Source organism: Pan troglodytes, chromosome 15 (assembly GCF_028858775.2).
Source record: "Pan troglodytes isolate AG18354 chromosome 15, NHGRI_mPanTro3-v2.0_pri, whole genome shotgun sequence".
Classification (NCBI taxonomy): domain Eukaryota; kingdom Metazoa; phylum Chordata; class Mammalia; order Primates; family Hominidae; genus Pan; species Pan troglodytes.
The window spans coordinates 38596095-38612833 of record NC_072413.2 but is presented as its reverse complement, the minus strand read 5'-3'; the positions used below and the strand labels follow the sequence as shown (position 1 = coordinate 38612833).

Genomic DNA, 16739 nt, shown 5'->3' with positions numbered 1-16739 from the left:
TTACTGAAGATCATTGATATCCAAACACGTTTCTTTTTCTGTTTTAAAAGAAAAAGCACAGTGGCTTTTTATTAAGCTGTGTTGAGGGGATCCAGAGTTCATGTGTAATCCTTTATTATTTCTCAGGGCTAATAACATATTTTCTAAAAGATAACATTTATGAGAGGTATTTGAATATGAATGACACATATTACCTATAGCACTCTGTTATTGCTGCCTGTGTTCAGTCAACAAATATAACATATTTATTAAGATAAAATGAATTCTCACTTCAAAATAATAACTAGCATCTGAAATGGACTTTTCTAACCCTATGATAACCCTTTGACATGTGTAGCATTATTATCAAACTTTTATAAATGAGGCAGTGGTATCTGAGAGTAACTTGCTCGGTATTAGAAAAATATTAAGTGGCAAAGCAAGGACTTGCGCCCTTTTCTTAGAAGACCCCGTGCTTTATGCATGGCATGATCCAGCTCACTGCAGAGAGGAGAGGTTGGCCTCAAACAAATAAATGCTGAACTCTCTGTCACAGTACATGTCCAAATGCAGGCAGAAAAACTCCCTGGCAGAGAGCTGTATGGACTGTAGCTGTAGATGAATTCAATAGTTTCTAAAATGTCTTTGTGAATCATGACTATCTCAGTGTCAGCTAAATGTTCTGTGTCTTTGTGACTCTTGTGCTATGAGATTGAAAACTCAATTGTAATGCATCTTTATGTAAAAAAAAAAAAAAAAAAAAAAAAAAAAGTGGTTTGGCCGGGCACGGTGGCTCACGCCTGTAATCCCAGCACTTTGGGAAGCCAAGGCAGGCGGATCACGAGGTCAGGAGATCGAGACCATCCTGGCTAACATGGTGAAACCCCCGTCTCTACTAAAAAATACAAAAAATTAGCCTGGCATGGTGGCGGGCGCGTGTAGTCCCAGCTACTCGGGAGGCTAAGGCAGGAGAATGGCGTAAACCTGGGAGGCGGAGCTTGCAGTGAGCCGAGATCGCGCCACTGCACTCCAGCCTGGGCGACAGAGCGAGACTCCGTTTCGGAAAAAAAAAAAAAAAAAAAAAAAAGTGGTTTACATTATGCTATCACATTTTAGAGTTTCTAATGAACTTTTACATTCACAATGCCATTTTGTTTTTGCCACAACCCTGTGCAGTAGAGAAGACAACTGTTTCAATTTTTTCATAATAAAGTAATAACAATCCCTGCAAGGAGGGGAGTGACTTGGCCAGATTTCCATAACTAAAATACATAGAATTGAGTTAGGCTTTAGGTCTTTCCTCTGTATTTTCTGCCTGTGTGATTTGTACCTGCTACATTCACCTTTCCCTCGCTTACTTTTGCCAGGAATAGAAGAAAAATGTCTTTAAAAGCTACATTTCCCTCTACATGTCCAGCATCTATTAAGTGTCATTTTGTTATCTCTAATTTTATACATGCTCTAAAGCAGAAAAATGCAAACATTAGCTAGGTAATGAACTGTTTTATCTCTGTTGCTATATAGTCTATGTTCTATTTGCCTCCTTTTAAATTTGCTGCTTCAGTGCTTTGTGGAGAAACCTGGTCTTAATCTATAAGAGCAGGCTGCCAGCATTTAGTTGGAAAACAATTTGTTTCAGTCTTTGCATGGCTAGTGTTTTATTTCTGAAATGGTATTGATGTAACACTTATACCATGTTGATAACTCAACTGCACTGACAAGAGAAGTTAACCAAGGAAAGAAAGGACAGCCAAGAGTGTTGGAGGCACTGCTGTCTAATCAGGTGCTATGACAGAACAAGCTGGAAGCTTTGCAGAACGGAAGGCTCTATAGAGAAGCAGCTTGCATAGGATGGGGGAACATCTGTAGCTCTGTGGCCTTTATCGCCTTTGATATATTGCCATATTCTCCTATATACTCTGTGATATGCCCCTTGGGGTTAAAAAGACATAAGGGCCCTAGATAGGGGCAAAGCTATTTCTATATTATTGAAACTTTCTTTCTCTCAGAGGAGAAAATCTGTTTACTTTATTGTTCCAAGAAAGGACATAAACACACATGAACACAACCTGATTCTTACCTCCTCACGGCACACATAAGCTTCTAATCCTCTTAGCTCCACCCACTTCTTTCAATATACCTATATGCCAGCTCTACGCTGTGGTGCAATGCCATTCTAAGTTAATGAGGGGCAAAGAGTCTCCCCCCCTTTTTTTTACACAAATGAAATCACCATTAAGCACTCAAAATTGTAATTTAGCAGATGCCTGGAAACTGCAGTTGGTAATAAAGGTAAACATATGGGCAGTTGCCTCCAGGGACGTAAAGCTTCAGATGCTGCGGGGAGCCTTGAAAGCAGAACAAATGCTGTGCACAGTAGAGAGACCCTGAGTTGTCCCAGGCTCATGTTGAGTCATGCTTTTCTGAGGCTATGTTTCCTGTAGTTTAATATTTTACCAACAAACAACCTTATGGACAGGACAGCAGCAGAGCCTGAGATAAATAAAAAGAAGAAACATTAAAGCTAAGTAGAAGTATGTGCCATTTTGAATACTTTAAACAATGCAAACCAGAAAACCCAACTCTAAAAGGCTAATAAATGAGGACAGGCATTATTTCACTGAATTGGAAATTCAGAAGTAGAACAGTCTCCAGAAGCACAGCCAGCAATCAGTGGCATCATTCTGTCTCTCTGCTCTGACTGCCACAGCACCAGCTTTGTCCCAAGGCTTCAGAATCTCCTTCCAGCTCCTCCTCTTCCATGGTGGCAATATAATCTCTGTGGCAATCAGCGAATAAAATAAAGCAAAAAAAAATTTGTCATCCTCACTGAAGAGCAAAGCATTGCTTAACTGTAGACAACTTCATTTGCAATTAGTTAATTCAAAGGAACATAGAAAACAATAGGTTCCTACCATGGCCTTGCAGGTGGGAAAATAAGTTTTGGAGGACATTTACTCTGTGCAAGCACATTACTTACAGTTCATTATTTAACATTTTTAGTAACTTAGCAAAATACATATTATTAACCCAGATGATATAGATGAGACAACTGAGGTAAAAAATAGAATTAATAACTGGTCACAGATATAATAGCACCATGAGAAACATTTTCAATCTCAATAGTTTGGACAGAATTAATCAAACACTACAAAGAAAAGAAACCTATTCTTGTCTTTAAAAAAGATTCATTTAATTAAGGCTACCAAAGACCCCTTATTGGTATATACAAGTTAGGAAAAAAAGATAGGTTTTTAGTAAAGAGCCAAACTCAAGGAGGGATAATTTAAGCTGGGAACTAAAGAATGGGTGGGATTAGGATTGGCAGATATAGAATGAAGGGCACCTGAAGGTACACATTAGCTCAATCAAAGTCACCAAGTGAGAAAGTAGAGATCAGGTTTTGTAAATGAATAGTAATCTGGTCTGTTAAAATACAGGACAATTACAATGAGCCAGACATTTCTTATGCTTTACTTCTAGTCTATCAACTCTTACTTTGGTAACAACTGCAGCAACTAGCTCCATGTACTTTTAGCCATCAGAGGACAGCCTCTTATAAGTGTAAATCAAATATGCCTGCCAAGGTATCTACTGTGAGCCTCTTTCTTTCTGTTTGTGGCTTCTTAGAGATATGGGAATGGAATAACTGCAGGAACCCTAAATACACAGAAGCCCTTGGCACACAGATGCTTACACACAGAGGTATAGAAGAGTTAACCAGTACAGCAATCCTTCAATTAAGCACTAAAGATGATGACTAAATGCTTATCCTATTCATTCTTCCAGTTCATGGATTTTAGCTACATGCTATAAAGTTTCTCATGGTTATAGAACTCCTATAATCATGTGGTCATGATCTCCAACTCTAATCTGCTTTCTGCTTTCATCCTATTTCAGAATTTACGTATTTATTTCTCCTACTAATTGTTTGAGACATAACAGTTTTTAAATATTTTGGAAAGAATAAAAAAAGCAAAAGCAAGAAAAATGGTGATGTCATTTAGAGAATAGAAATAAGCTAGAGGAATATTGAAGAGAAAATAATGGGTTTGTTTATAGACTTACTAAGTTTAAAATGTGAGAAGTTTATTCAAATAAAGCTGATAATGCAAATGCAGATTTCTATTCATACTAGAATTTAAGAGAGAAACAAATATGTGACAGTATCACTGAAGAACAGGTGATGTGATAACACAGCATCTAATCATTAGTAGAAGATTATATAGAGAGAAGGCCCCCAAAATCTGAAATAAGGCAAATAACCCTCAGAGTATTGAGAAGATCTAGAACTGCATTACATTGGTTTTCAAGAGGGAGACAGTAATCAACAGGTACAAATGTTAAATAAAATCAAATACAGAAGGATTACAAATATCTTCTAATTAAAGATTAAAATGACTCTAATGATGCAAGAGTACAATTTAAGTGATAGAAAAATTACTTATATTACAAAATTTTACAGAGTTAGACAAAAATAAGAAAGTAGAACTATATAAATACTGGTCTTTTAAAAGTTTATCACTGAATGCATAGAAATATGGCAAATCAAGGGACAGCAGTTTTGTGACTCTAGAAAACAAGCCTGTTTGACATCTGATATGGTTTGACTGTGTCCACACCCAAATCTCATCTTGAATTGTAGTTTCCATAATCCCCTCTGTCTTGGGAGGGACCTGGTGGGAGGTAATTGAATCATGGGGGCTATTACTCTTATGCTATTCTCATGATATTGAATGAGTTCTCATGAGATCTGATGGTTTCATAAGGGGCTTTTCCCCCTTTTTCTCAGCACTTCTCCTTCCTGCCATCATGTGAAAAAGGATGTGTTTTCTTCTCCTTTCCCCACAATTGTAAGTTTCCCAAGGCCTCCCCAGCTATGTGTAACTGTGAAGCCATTAAACTTCTTTCTTTTATAAATTACCCAGTCTCAGACAGTTCTTTATAGCAACATGAGAATGGACTAATACTACATCAAAGGAGAAAGATTTAAAATAAATGAAAAAAAATCACAGATTCAAGCAACAGACTAAGCTAACATTAGGCTATGTTCCAAAATGAACTGGATGATGAGTAGCTCTCAACACAGAAATGGGTATGGAAGGTCAGACATGAGAAAGTCCTGCAGATAAAAAGAGTAGAAAAAGGGACAAAATATATAAGCAAATTGTTTATTGGGAAAAGAAAATACAAATGGTTTTTAATCATATTCAAAGTTATAAAGCCTAAATTATATGAGAAAGGAAAATGCAATGTGCATTGAAATACCAAATATCCATTATTGGCATGCAAAGATCAAAATATAAAATGTGAAGGAAAACAGGTACTTTCATATGCCTCACATATTATAAATCATATTCTTCATGGTTGTAAATTGTAATGTATTATATACTTTAAAATAATATTTGGAAATATTTTAACAGTAATTCTCCTTTTAATAATCCATCTTAAATATACATCATCATAAACACTCAAATTACATATATCTATATCTACCATATATATTTACATAGAGAGAGTAGTTTATTGAACATTGCTTGTAGTAGCAAATACATAGAAAATTAATAAATCAGTTATGGCACAACTATGCTAAGTATTCCATGGCAGCTCTTACAAAAATTTATTAATAGGGCATGACTACCAAGAGACATTACTGAGTGAAAGCAATTCCAGATGTATGAAATGTGCTATTTTTCACAGAGATGCATTTGTGTATATAAACCAATGAGCCTAAAATATCCCTGAAAGAACATGCAGTCTGCCTACATTTTTCTATGTTGATGGAATTTGGAGAAAAGGCCTAGTTTCACCATACGCCCTTTTGTATACTCTTGGAATTATAACCACATAATATCAGTTAAGTTTTGCACTGGATAGAAATTATAACGAGAGGCCACAATGTGTTTGTTTCCTGTTGGTTGGTTGGTTGGCTGATTTTTAAAGCACAGACTTTAAGGAAATGAAAAGTTATTGACAAAAGGATCTAAGAATGCAGAAAACACTGAGCTTGCCTTTAACATCTTATTGTAAAGATTACAAAGAAATGTAAGGAATACTTATAAGACCAAAAAAATTAAGGAAGCTAAAAAATACAAATTAAAGATACTATAGCTATGAACATTAATCCAGTTTTAAGTACTAGTTCATTTTTGACAGATACTTATTCAAATTGTTGTATTTTAAAATTTTTTTCAAAATAACTTACAATTTACCATACTCACTTTTATCTTTCTTTCTTTCTTTTTTTTTTTTTTGAGACCAAGTCTCTCACTGTCGCCCTGGCTGGAGTGCAGTGGCGTGATCTTGGCTCAGTGCATCCTCTGCCTCCCAGTTCAACCGATTCTCCTCCCTGAACCTCCTGAGTAGCTGGGATTGCAGGCGCCTGCCACCATGCCTGGCTAATTTTCAGTATTTTTAGTAGAGACGGGTTTCGCTATGTTGGCCAGGCTGGTCTCGAACTCCTGACCTCGTGATCCACCTGCCTTGGCCTCCCACAGTGCTGCGATTATAGGCATGAGCCACCACGCCCGGCCCCTATAGTCACTATTTTCTACAACAAATCTCTTAAAGATATTCCTCCTATCTAACTGAAATTTTGTATCCTTTAACCATCTCCCAGCCCCTGTTATTTAGATTCCACATATAATTGAGATCATGCAGTGTTTGTCTTTCCGTGCATGGCTTACTTTACTCAACATAATGTTCTCTAGCTTCGTCCATGTTATCTCAAATGACAGAATTTCATTCCTTTTTAAGGCTAATTCATATTGCATTGTGTATCTGTACCACATTTTCTTTATTTATTCATCAATTTATGGACACTTTGATTGATTCCATATATTGGCTATTGTGAATAATGCTGCAACAAGCATAGGAGTGAAGATATCTTTCAAAATACTGATTTTATTTCCTTTGGATAAACAGTAGTGAAATCGCTGAATCACATGGCAGTTTCATTATTAATATTTTGAAAAGCCTCCAGATTTTCATAATGGCTGTACTAATTTACATCACCACCAACAATGTGCAAGGGTTCCCTTTTCTCCACATCTTTACAAAAACTTTTAACTTTTTGATAAAAGCCAGTCTGCTAGGTGTGAGGTGATATTTCATTGTGGTTTTAATTTGCATTTCTTTGATGATAAGTGATATTGAGTATTTTTTCATATACCTAACAAATTTGTACGTATTGTATTCAGTGCATATATATTTAGGATAGTTAGCTCTTCTTGTTGAATTGATCCCTTTACCATTATGTAATGGCCTTCTTTGTCTCTTTTGCTCTTTGCTGGTTTAAAGTCTGTTTTATCAGAGACTAGGATTGCAACCCCTGCCTTTTTTTGTTTTCCATTTGCTTGGTAGATCTTCCTCCATCCTTTTATTTTGAGCCTATGTGTGTCTCTGCATGTGAGATGGGTTTCCTGAATACAGCACACTGATGGGTCTTGACTCTTTATCCAATTTTCCAGTCTGTGTCTTTTAATTGGAGCATTTAGTCCATTTACATTTAAAGTTAATATTGTTATGTGTGAATTTGAACCTGTCATTATGAGGATAGCTGGTTATTTTGCTCGTTAGTTGATGCAATTTCTTCCTAGTCTCGATGGTCTTTACGTTTTGGCATGATTTTGCAGTGGCTGGTACCGGTTGTTCCTTTCCATGTTTAGTGCTTCCTTCAGGAGCTCTTTTAGGGCAGGCCTGGTGGTGACAAAATCTCTCAGCATTTGCTTGTCTGTAAAGGATTTTATTTCTCCTTCACTTATGAAGCTTAGTTTGGCTGGATACGAAATTCTGGGTTGAAAATTCTTTTCTTTAAGAATGTTGAATATTGGCCCCCACTCTCTTCTGGCTTGCAGGGTTTCTGCCGAGAGATCCGCTGTTAGTCTGATGGGCTTCCCTTTGTGGGTAACCCAACCTTTCTCTCTGGCTGACCTTAACATTTTTTCCTTCATTTCAACTTTGGTGAATCTGACAATTGTGTGTCTTGGAGTTGCTCTTCTCGAGGAGTATCTTTGTGGCGTTCTCTGTATTTCCTGAATCTGAACGTTGGCCTGCCTTGCTAAATTGGGGACGTTCTCCTGGATAATATCCTGCAGAGTGTTTTCCAACTTGGTTCCATTCTCCCCATCACTTTCAGGTACACCAATCAGACGTAGATTTGGTCTTTTCACATAGTCCCATATTTCTTGGAGGCTTTGCTCATTTCTTTTTATTCTTTTTTCTCTCTACTTCCCTTCTCCTTTCATTTCATTCATTTCATCTTCCAGTGCTGATACACTTTCTTCCAGTTGATCGCATCGGCTCCTGAGGCTTCTGCATTCTTCACGTAGTTTTCGAGCCTTGGTTTTCAGCTCCATCAGCTCCTTTAAGCACTTCTCTGTATTGGTTATTCTAGTTATACATTCTTCTAAATTTTTTTCAAAGTTTTCAACTTCTTTGCCTTTGGTTTGAATGTCCTCCCGTAGCTCAGAGTAATTTGATCGTCTGAAGCCTTCTTCTCTCAGCTCGTCAAAGTCATTCTCCATCCAGCTTTGTTCCTTTGCTGGTGAGGAACTGCGTTCCTTTGGAGGAGGAGAGGCACTCTGCTTTTTAGAGTTTCCAGTTTTTCTGTTCTGTTTTTTTCCCCATCTTTGTGGTTTTATCTACTTTTGGTCTTTGATGATGGTGATGTACAGATGGGTTTTTGGTGTGGATGTCCTTTCTGTTTGTTCGTTTTCCTTCTAACAGAGAGGACCCTCAGCTGCAGGTCTGTTGGAATACCCTGCCTTGTGAGGTGTCAGTGTGCCCCTGCTGGGGGGTGCCTCCCAGTTAGGCTGCCCGGGGGTCAGGGGTCAGGGACCCACTTGAGGAGGCAGTCTGCCAGTTCTCAGATCTCCAGCTTCGTGCTGGGAGAACCACTGCTCTCTTCGAAGCTGTCAGACAGGGACATTCAAGTCTGCAGAGGTTACTGCTGTCTTTTTGTTTGTCTGTGCCCTGCCCCCAGAGGTGGAGCCTACAGAGGCAGGCAGGCCTCCTTGAGCTGTGGTGGGCTCCACCCAGTTCGAGCTTCCCGGCTGCTTTGTTTACCTAATCAAGCCTGGGCAATGGCGGGCGCCCCTCCCCCAGCCTCGCTGCCGCCTTGCAGTTTGATCTCAGACTGCTGTGCTAGCAATCAGCGAGACTCCGTGGGTGTAGGACCCTCGGAGCCAGGTGCCGGATATAATCTCATGGTGCGCCGTTTTTTAAGCCCGTCGGAAAAGCGCAGTATTCGGGTGGGAGTGACCCGATTTTCCAGGTGCGTCCGTCACCCCTTTCTTTGACTCAGAAAGGGAACTCGCTGACCCCTTGCGCTTCCCAAGTGAGGCAATGCCTCGCCCTGCTTCGGCTCGCGCACGGTGCACGCACCCACTGACCTGCGCCAACTGTCTGGCACTCCCTAGTGAGATGAACCTGGTACCTCAGATGGAAATGCAGAAATCACCTGTCTTCTGCGTCGCTCACGCTGGGAGCTGTAGACCGGAGCTGTTCCTGTTCGGCCATCTTGGCTCCTCCACCCGGATGATTTTTCTTACTTTCTATAGTCCTCATTCTATAATTTTTGATCCAAATTATTCCAGAGATTGGATTAAAAACAAATGGATGTGGCATACGGGGAGCATCTCAAATCATTCATTCTCACCAGCAGGTCTCATGTGCTCCGAAACCAACCTGAAGCACTCTCCTTCTTCCTTTAGGTAAGTCTCTTCCTCTTCAGGTAAACTACTTTGGAGCTTAAGGATTGTATCTCTCCCCTCACCTGCTCACGTCTGTCTCATTTTATTTGACAGGTGTCAGCTCTCCCTGGCATACAATGTCCCTTTCCACTAGGTATACAGGCTAAAAAAAAAAATTACTCACATCATCTTGTGTTGAAATCCCTGAATTCCTAGAATGAGACATAAAATATTAAGAACATCACTGCCTCTTAACTTCACCACACTGTTAAAAATATAACCTTTATGTGTGATTGAAGAAAAGAGCAGTCTGTATTTTCAGAGAAGCATCATGACCTACTGATAAAACAAATTTTTAAAGCACAAATTCCTCATAGAGCATTAAAAATATATCATGGGTGCTTCTCTCTACATATTCTCTCCATTTATTTCCCTACCACAATGTATTCTACAATCTAGACACACCAAACTAATTATAGTTACTTGAATACAGTGTTTTGTCTTGTCTCTGTATTTTCCATATGCTATTTTTTACGCCAGTAATGCAGTGCTTTTAAAACATCTTAGATGATAACACTCAGTAAGATCTATATTTTAAAGAGCAGCCAAGTAATAAATATGTGCGTTTATGTCTGTGTGTATGTGTGTAAGGAAACATTTTTTCACATAAAAATCTTTAATCTTAATACATGTGATGCATCTCATAATTTTTATTCATCTGTTTAATTTTTAAATATACTGATCATAATTTTCTAGACTGATTGTATAAAATATTAGTGTCATGACTTTAACCTAGTATGGAAAAAAATAGTAGAATCGTCTTTTCTTTTCAATTTAGTAGATAATTCCCTGTTTTTTCACACTACTCTGGATTATTATGGATGGATGACTCATGAATTCTATGCATTCAATAACTAATATTCTTAGAAGCAGAGAAAAATTTCTTAAAATGCGGCCGTTGAAGTACAATGCTTACTTGTCATTTGGCTTACAAGTATCAGAAATAAGCATCAATGAACTAAGAATGTATTCTCAAGATGAAATACTTTTTCCTAATCTCATAGCTGTCAGACTACTGTAAAATAGAAACTAATGCTTGTCAAAAGTTATAACCCAGATTAGAGTTGTCTTATGAGCATTCGATGCAAAACCACCACCAAGCAATATCTTCCTTAATTAGAAATGTGTTTGCTGGAGGGACAAACTAAATCAAAATTACAAAAATCCGAAATCCAACTTTAACTGTACATTTTAATTTAAATTAAATTTGCATGTATTCAAGGTGAAAGTTTTAAAGCACTACACAAATTAACATAGTAGATTTTTCAAACATATATTGCCTTCATCTTGTGGGGAAAATGAATAAAATTAATGTGTTATAATACCCGTGAGACCGCAAGTACAGTGCACTTTGGAAAAACTTAGAGTAAATTGCTTGAAATTACTGTCAGCATCAAAGTTCAGGCTGACAAGAAGCCTCTCAGTATCACAATTTAAACTGAATAATCTGTAGTCACATCATGTACTCTCTATTCTATTGCTAGTCTCTACTTTCGTTCTATCTCTACCAGTGTAAAGCTTGATTTCAGCATTTAAGATACAAATTAAATTTATTAACAGATTATTTGAAGTATTACCCTTAAACAAAGACTTTCTCAAAGCATGCTCAGATTTAATGCCAATCAAAAGTTAAGTCAAGGCCGGGCGCGGTGGCTCACGCCTGTAATCCCAGCACTTTGGGAGGCCGAGGCGGGTGGATCACGAGGTCAGGAGATCGAGACCATCCTGGCTAGCATGGTGAAACCCCGTTTCTACTAAAAATACAAAAAATTAGCCAGGCGCGATGGCGGGTGCCTGTAGTCCCAGCTACTCGGGAGGCTGAGGCAGAAGAATGGCATGAACCCAGGAGGCGGAGCTTGCAGTGAGTGGAGATGGTGCCACTGCACTCCAGCCTGGGCGACAGAGCAAGACTCTGTCTCAGGAAAAAAAAAAAAAAAAAAAAAATTAAGTCAAATTATTTAAACCCTACCCTACAAAGTTAAAGATTACTTTTTTAAACATAATGCAAATTGAAATATATCATATATAGAGAGAAGTACAAAAAAATCACAAAAGTACAGTTCAGTAAATGTTCACAAACTGCACATACTCATAGAAATATGACCCAGAACTCTCAGCACAAAGAGGCCCTCATATGGCCTTCTAGTTTCTTTTCCTTCGTTGTCAAGAGTAACCTCTATCCTGAATTCTATGACTTACGTATGCCTTTTCTGTAATTGATATAAATTGAATCATAGAGTGATGCACTTTCCTGCATACGGTTTGTCCAGCTCAATATCTGCAAGATTCATACTTCCTGAATAAAGCAGTTCATGCATTCTTATTGCCCTTTGGCATTCCATTATAGGTCAAAATATACCATAATTTACTTATCCATTCTACTGTTGATATACAATTGGGTTGCTTCCAAATTGGGGCTAGTGCAAATAGGCTGCTATAAATCTTTCTCTGTGTATCTTTTGATACATATATAAAAGAAATTTCCAGGAAGTTGAATGACTTAACATTTCCTGGAAATTCATAGGCTATAAATTTGTCTGACTTTTTTAGACACAATTGTGCTCTTCTCCAAAGTGATTTTACCAAATTACATTGCTAATGACAATGTATGAGACTTCCAATTACTCTATATACTGCCCCAAACTTGGAATTGTCAGGGTTTTTTTGTTCGTTTGTTTTGTTTTCAATTTTAGCTATTTTGTTGGATGAATGCCAGTATAACATCATGGAGTACTAATAATTAGGTTAAGCATGTTACTAATAATTCGTTTAAACAGATTTTCATTTATTAGCTGCTTAGATATTCTTTTTTTTACCCCAAAAGTCTACTACCCAATTTTTAAAATAGAGATAACTGTTTTCTTAATGATTTCTAGAAGTCTTTGATATATCGTGGATAAGTGTATCTTCTCCTAATTTGTGAATTGTATTTTCACTTTCTAATGGTATTCTTGAGAAATATAAATTATAAGATTAAGGTAGACAAATTTATCAATTTCTTGATGAATAATGCCTTTCGTTTCTCTACAAAATATCTTTCCTTAACCTAAGGTTCTAAAAATATTTGCATATGTTGTCTTCCATAAACATTATTGTTTTAATTTTCACACTTAGACATGTAGTCAATTGGAATTAATTTTTGTATATGATGTAAGGTAGGAGGTAAAGATTTGTTTATGCTTTTATTATTTTTCCAAGGTGATTATCCAATTGAAACAGCATTCTATATTGAAAATGTCATCTTCTCTTTACTGCACTACATTGTCATCTTTAAACCAAATAGCAGTTCTTGATGTCTGTGTCTTTTTCCTATGCTTCAATTTTCTTTTGTTACTATAATTGTCAATTCTTCAACAACTAATACATTTTGTTAATTAGCTCTATAATAACCTTTTATGATTGGCAGTGTAGGTCCCTGAAGCCTAATTCTTATTCTCAAGAAATACTGTAGCAGACAGAATGCTGAGATGGTTGGTTTCCCAATCCCTGTTATGTACATTCTCCATAGTGCCCTCTCATTGAGTGGAAGCAGGACCTATGAATATGATGAGGTAATTACTCTTTTTATCAGTTTATGTTATATAGAGTAAATGATGGGATTGTTTCTCCTTTGATTAAATTAAATTGTGTAAGGCTATCCTATAGCAAACTGGAGAAAGATTCACTTGCTGGCCTTAAGAAGTAAGAAGCCATGTTGTGATATGGCTGCATGGCTAGGACATGAGAGTAGCCTCTAGGATGTAGGAGCCACCCTAGCTAAGAGCCAGCAAGAAAACAGGGACCTACAATGAACTGAGTTCTGTTAATAACCTGATTGAGTTTGGAAATGGATTATTCTCTGGGCAGTCCTGCAGATAAGTATGCAGCCTGGATGGCACCCTGGTTTCAGACTCATGATCCTGTAAGCAGGGATCTCAGCCAAACTGGACTTCTGATCTAAAGAAACTGAAATAATAAATACATGTTGTTTTAAGACACCAAGTCTGTGGTAACTTGTGCAGCAGTTGAAAACTAATATGAAAAATTTGGCTTTTTTTGGTTCATTTTATTTCCCCATATGTTCTAAAATCAACTTACCAATTTGCAATTCTAAAACCTACTGAAAATTTGAATGTAAAAGTACTGAATTTGTAAATAGAGGATACTATTTAGTTATTCTTTAGTTATTCTCAATACATTTTGCATTTTCTATTCTTAAGAAGAATTGGTGTTAAAATAGTTTTTTGCTTTGCCTAAAACTATTTAACAAAATTCATTAGTAAAATCATATGAGCTTTACTTGTTTTGAGGAGATAATTTTTGGGAGTTTCAACATCCTCAGTAACTATGAACCTACTCAAAATTTTTATGTCAATTTGTGTTACTCTGAGTGTATACAGATATTAATGAGTATATATATTTTATTATCTGTAATATAGCTTATTACCCATTTATCTTTTTAATATCTGTAGGATCTATTGAGTCATTGCCTTTTTCTCTACTGAAATTGTATATATGATATATAAATTAATTGATATATAAATTATATATTTTATTAGTTTTATCAGAGTGCTGTCAGTTTTATGAAACATTTTAATCAACTTTTAGCTTTGTTGACTTTTTCTATTATATATTAGTTTCCTACTTCACTGGTTTCTTTTTATATCTTTATAATTTCTTCGACTTTCTTTGAGATTAATTTGCTTTTTTCTGGTTTTTTAATATTATTAAAACTCGGAATTTTTTAAATTTGTAATATATAATTTTAGAGCCATAACTTTTCCTCTGAAATAAAAAGGAGTAATATAAAGAAAATTAACAAGAAGGAAGGTTCAGGGAATTTAGAGTTTCCTATTTCTACTTGAGGGTGTTGCATGTCAAAGAGAATTGCAAGGATCACCTCCAGAAATACTGGCTGAAATCACAGCATAATAAGACTTGAATATTTGATTAATGCATTATACTTAGGGTTTTCTAATGTAACCAAATTGGCCCTAGAAAATATATCATCAGATATTTTAGTAAGTTTTATTTTTAGCAGTATGCAGAATACATCAGGGTTATAGGGGCAACTATTTGAAATTTCCCATGCAGGATGTGCTGCTGGGTTTTATTACTACAAAAGCCTCTCCTGGGCATAAAAATGTGAAAGAGGTCATAGGTGAGAAAGAAAACTTAAAATTTAAAATGTGAAGCCATTAACTGGATTTAAAAGCAAAGTAAAAGGCAGAATCAACAATGTCTCTAAAGTCTCAGCCTGAGTAATGATGGTGGCGTGGGATAGTTGTGCCATCAAGGGAAAGAGGAATTTTAACTAAAAATTTATTTGAATGAGTCTAAGGATGGTGGAAGTAAGGAGATTAAAGAGCTAAATATTAAAGAGGCTTCTGATACTTATTTCCTTTGGTTTGGGACTGATTGCTTAAATGTTAAGTAAGGAGCAGGAATAATTCTTAGTAATAGTTGCTTTGAAATGAACCAGATACCAAAGTTAAGAAAGTGAGTGCTATAGAAATGTCCAAGTACAATGAAATTACAAAACAAGGTGTTATCCCACAAAGCTTGATAGAGAGATGAAGTGACGATTTAGATTAGAAACGTTTATCAAGGAATCAAGAAACCTCAACATGAAGTTAGCAGCAAGCTATGGGAAAGCTATAAGCAATGGGCTTTCCTCCAGGCCTTTTAAACACTAAATTCTGAGTTTGAAGGAAACCAAATCTCTTCTTTCATAACTTGGTTTTGGAATTATGAATGTTTCTCTAATTAAAGCTACTATGTTTTCAATGGTTATGATTTAGCAATGTGAAAGCTAATCCATAATCCTTGTTATGGGAGCACAAAATTATGAGAGCAAAGTTTGTACATATAGTGGGATTGGCCAAATAAGTGAATATATTATGGAAAAAGAAAGCCAGGTTCCTCACTGTCAGAGAAGAACGTTACAAATAAGGAAATGTGGAAGGCTAAGATGAATCCAGTAGAGTTAGATTGAAATTAGAAGTATTAATAAAAACTTAGGTTTTTGTTAAATTATATATACAGATAAACATAGAAATAAATATTGGTGTCTGTGTATTCATGAATTAGAATACATACATATATTTCCTAGTTCTTTCTGATGAGTCTAGACGCAATGATACCCTAATAGCAATGAACACACCAAATGCTAAGACATATGTAAGTAAGCATGTGTGTGTATATATTTAGAAATATATACCCAACACAAGGTAATCATATGCTTAATCTTTTTGTTTTAAAGTCTTTATGGTCGCCTATACATAGTCATTTTTTCTTTCTATCTAAAGATGAAAAAACCACAAATTTTGCCAAAATATATTTTAAAAGGTTTATTCTGAACCAATATGAGTGACTATAGCCCAGGGTTATATAATCTCAAGAGGTCCTGAGAAAGTGTGCCAGAGGCAATTGGGTAACAGTTTGGTTTTATACATTTTAGGGAGACAGGAATTGCAGATAAAATCATAAATTAATACATGGACGATATACATTGGTTTGGCCTGAAAAGGCAGGGAATCTTGAAAAAGAGAGCTTACAAGTCATAGGTGGGTTTAGGGATTCTTTAGTTGACGGTTGAGAGTGAAACTATTATTTAAAGACTTAAAGTCAGTAGAAAGAAATGCTTGAGTTAAGATAAGGGGGCTTTGGGGGCCAAGGCCCTTAGCCTCTGGAGGTTCCCTGAAAAAATCACTGATATGAGGCAGATTGATTAATAAGAGAAAAGGCATACAAATTTGTGTAAAGTATATACATGAGAGTCTTCGAAATGAAGACCCCACCTCCCAGTGAAGTTCAGAAGCTTACCATCTTAAGGTTATAGAAAGAATGCTGGCTTAGAGTATGGGCAAAAATAGGTTTTTGTAGCAAGACAGGTTAAGGGAGGGAGAAAGAAAGAGGCTTGGCTAGCAAAGGTAGCCTTGTTATGTATATGAAGACTCACAGGTAGCAGCCCTCAGAGAAAATAGATCAAAGGTATCTCTTTTCAGACCTTTAAAGGTGTCTTACTCT

General features: G+C 36.5%; 1 protein-coding gene across 2 annotated transcripts in view; it reads left to right on the top strand.

Moving 5' to 3' along the window:
* Nucleotides 1-16739, top strand: part of LOC129136978 (uncharacterized) — a 249194-nt gene that overhangs the window by 171579 nt on the left and 60876 nt on the right. Inside the window, exon 1 of one of the 2 annotated variants that reach the window (XM_054666006.2) lies at nt 9238-9692. The exons of the other annotated variant lie outside the window; for it this stretch is intronic. Coding sequence (XP_054521981.2) covers nt 9325-9692 — 368 coding nt within the window. The 5' untranslated portion in view covers nt 9238-9324. Of the gene's footprint in view, nt 1-9237; nt 9693-16739 lie in introns of those variants that run through there. 2 annotated transcript variants of the gene reach the window in all.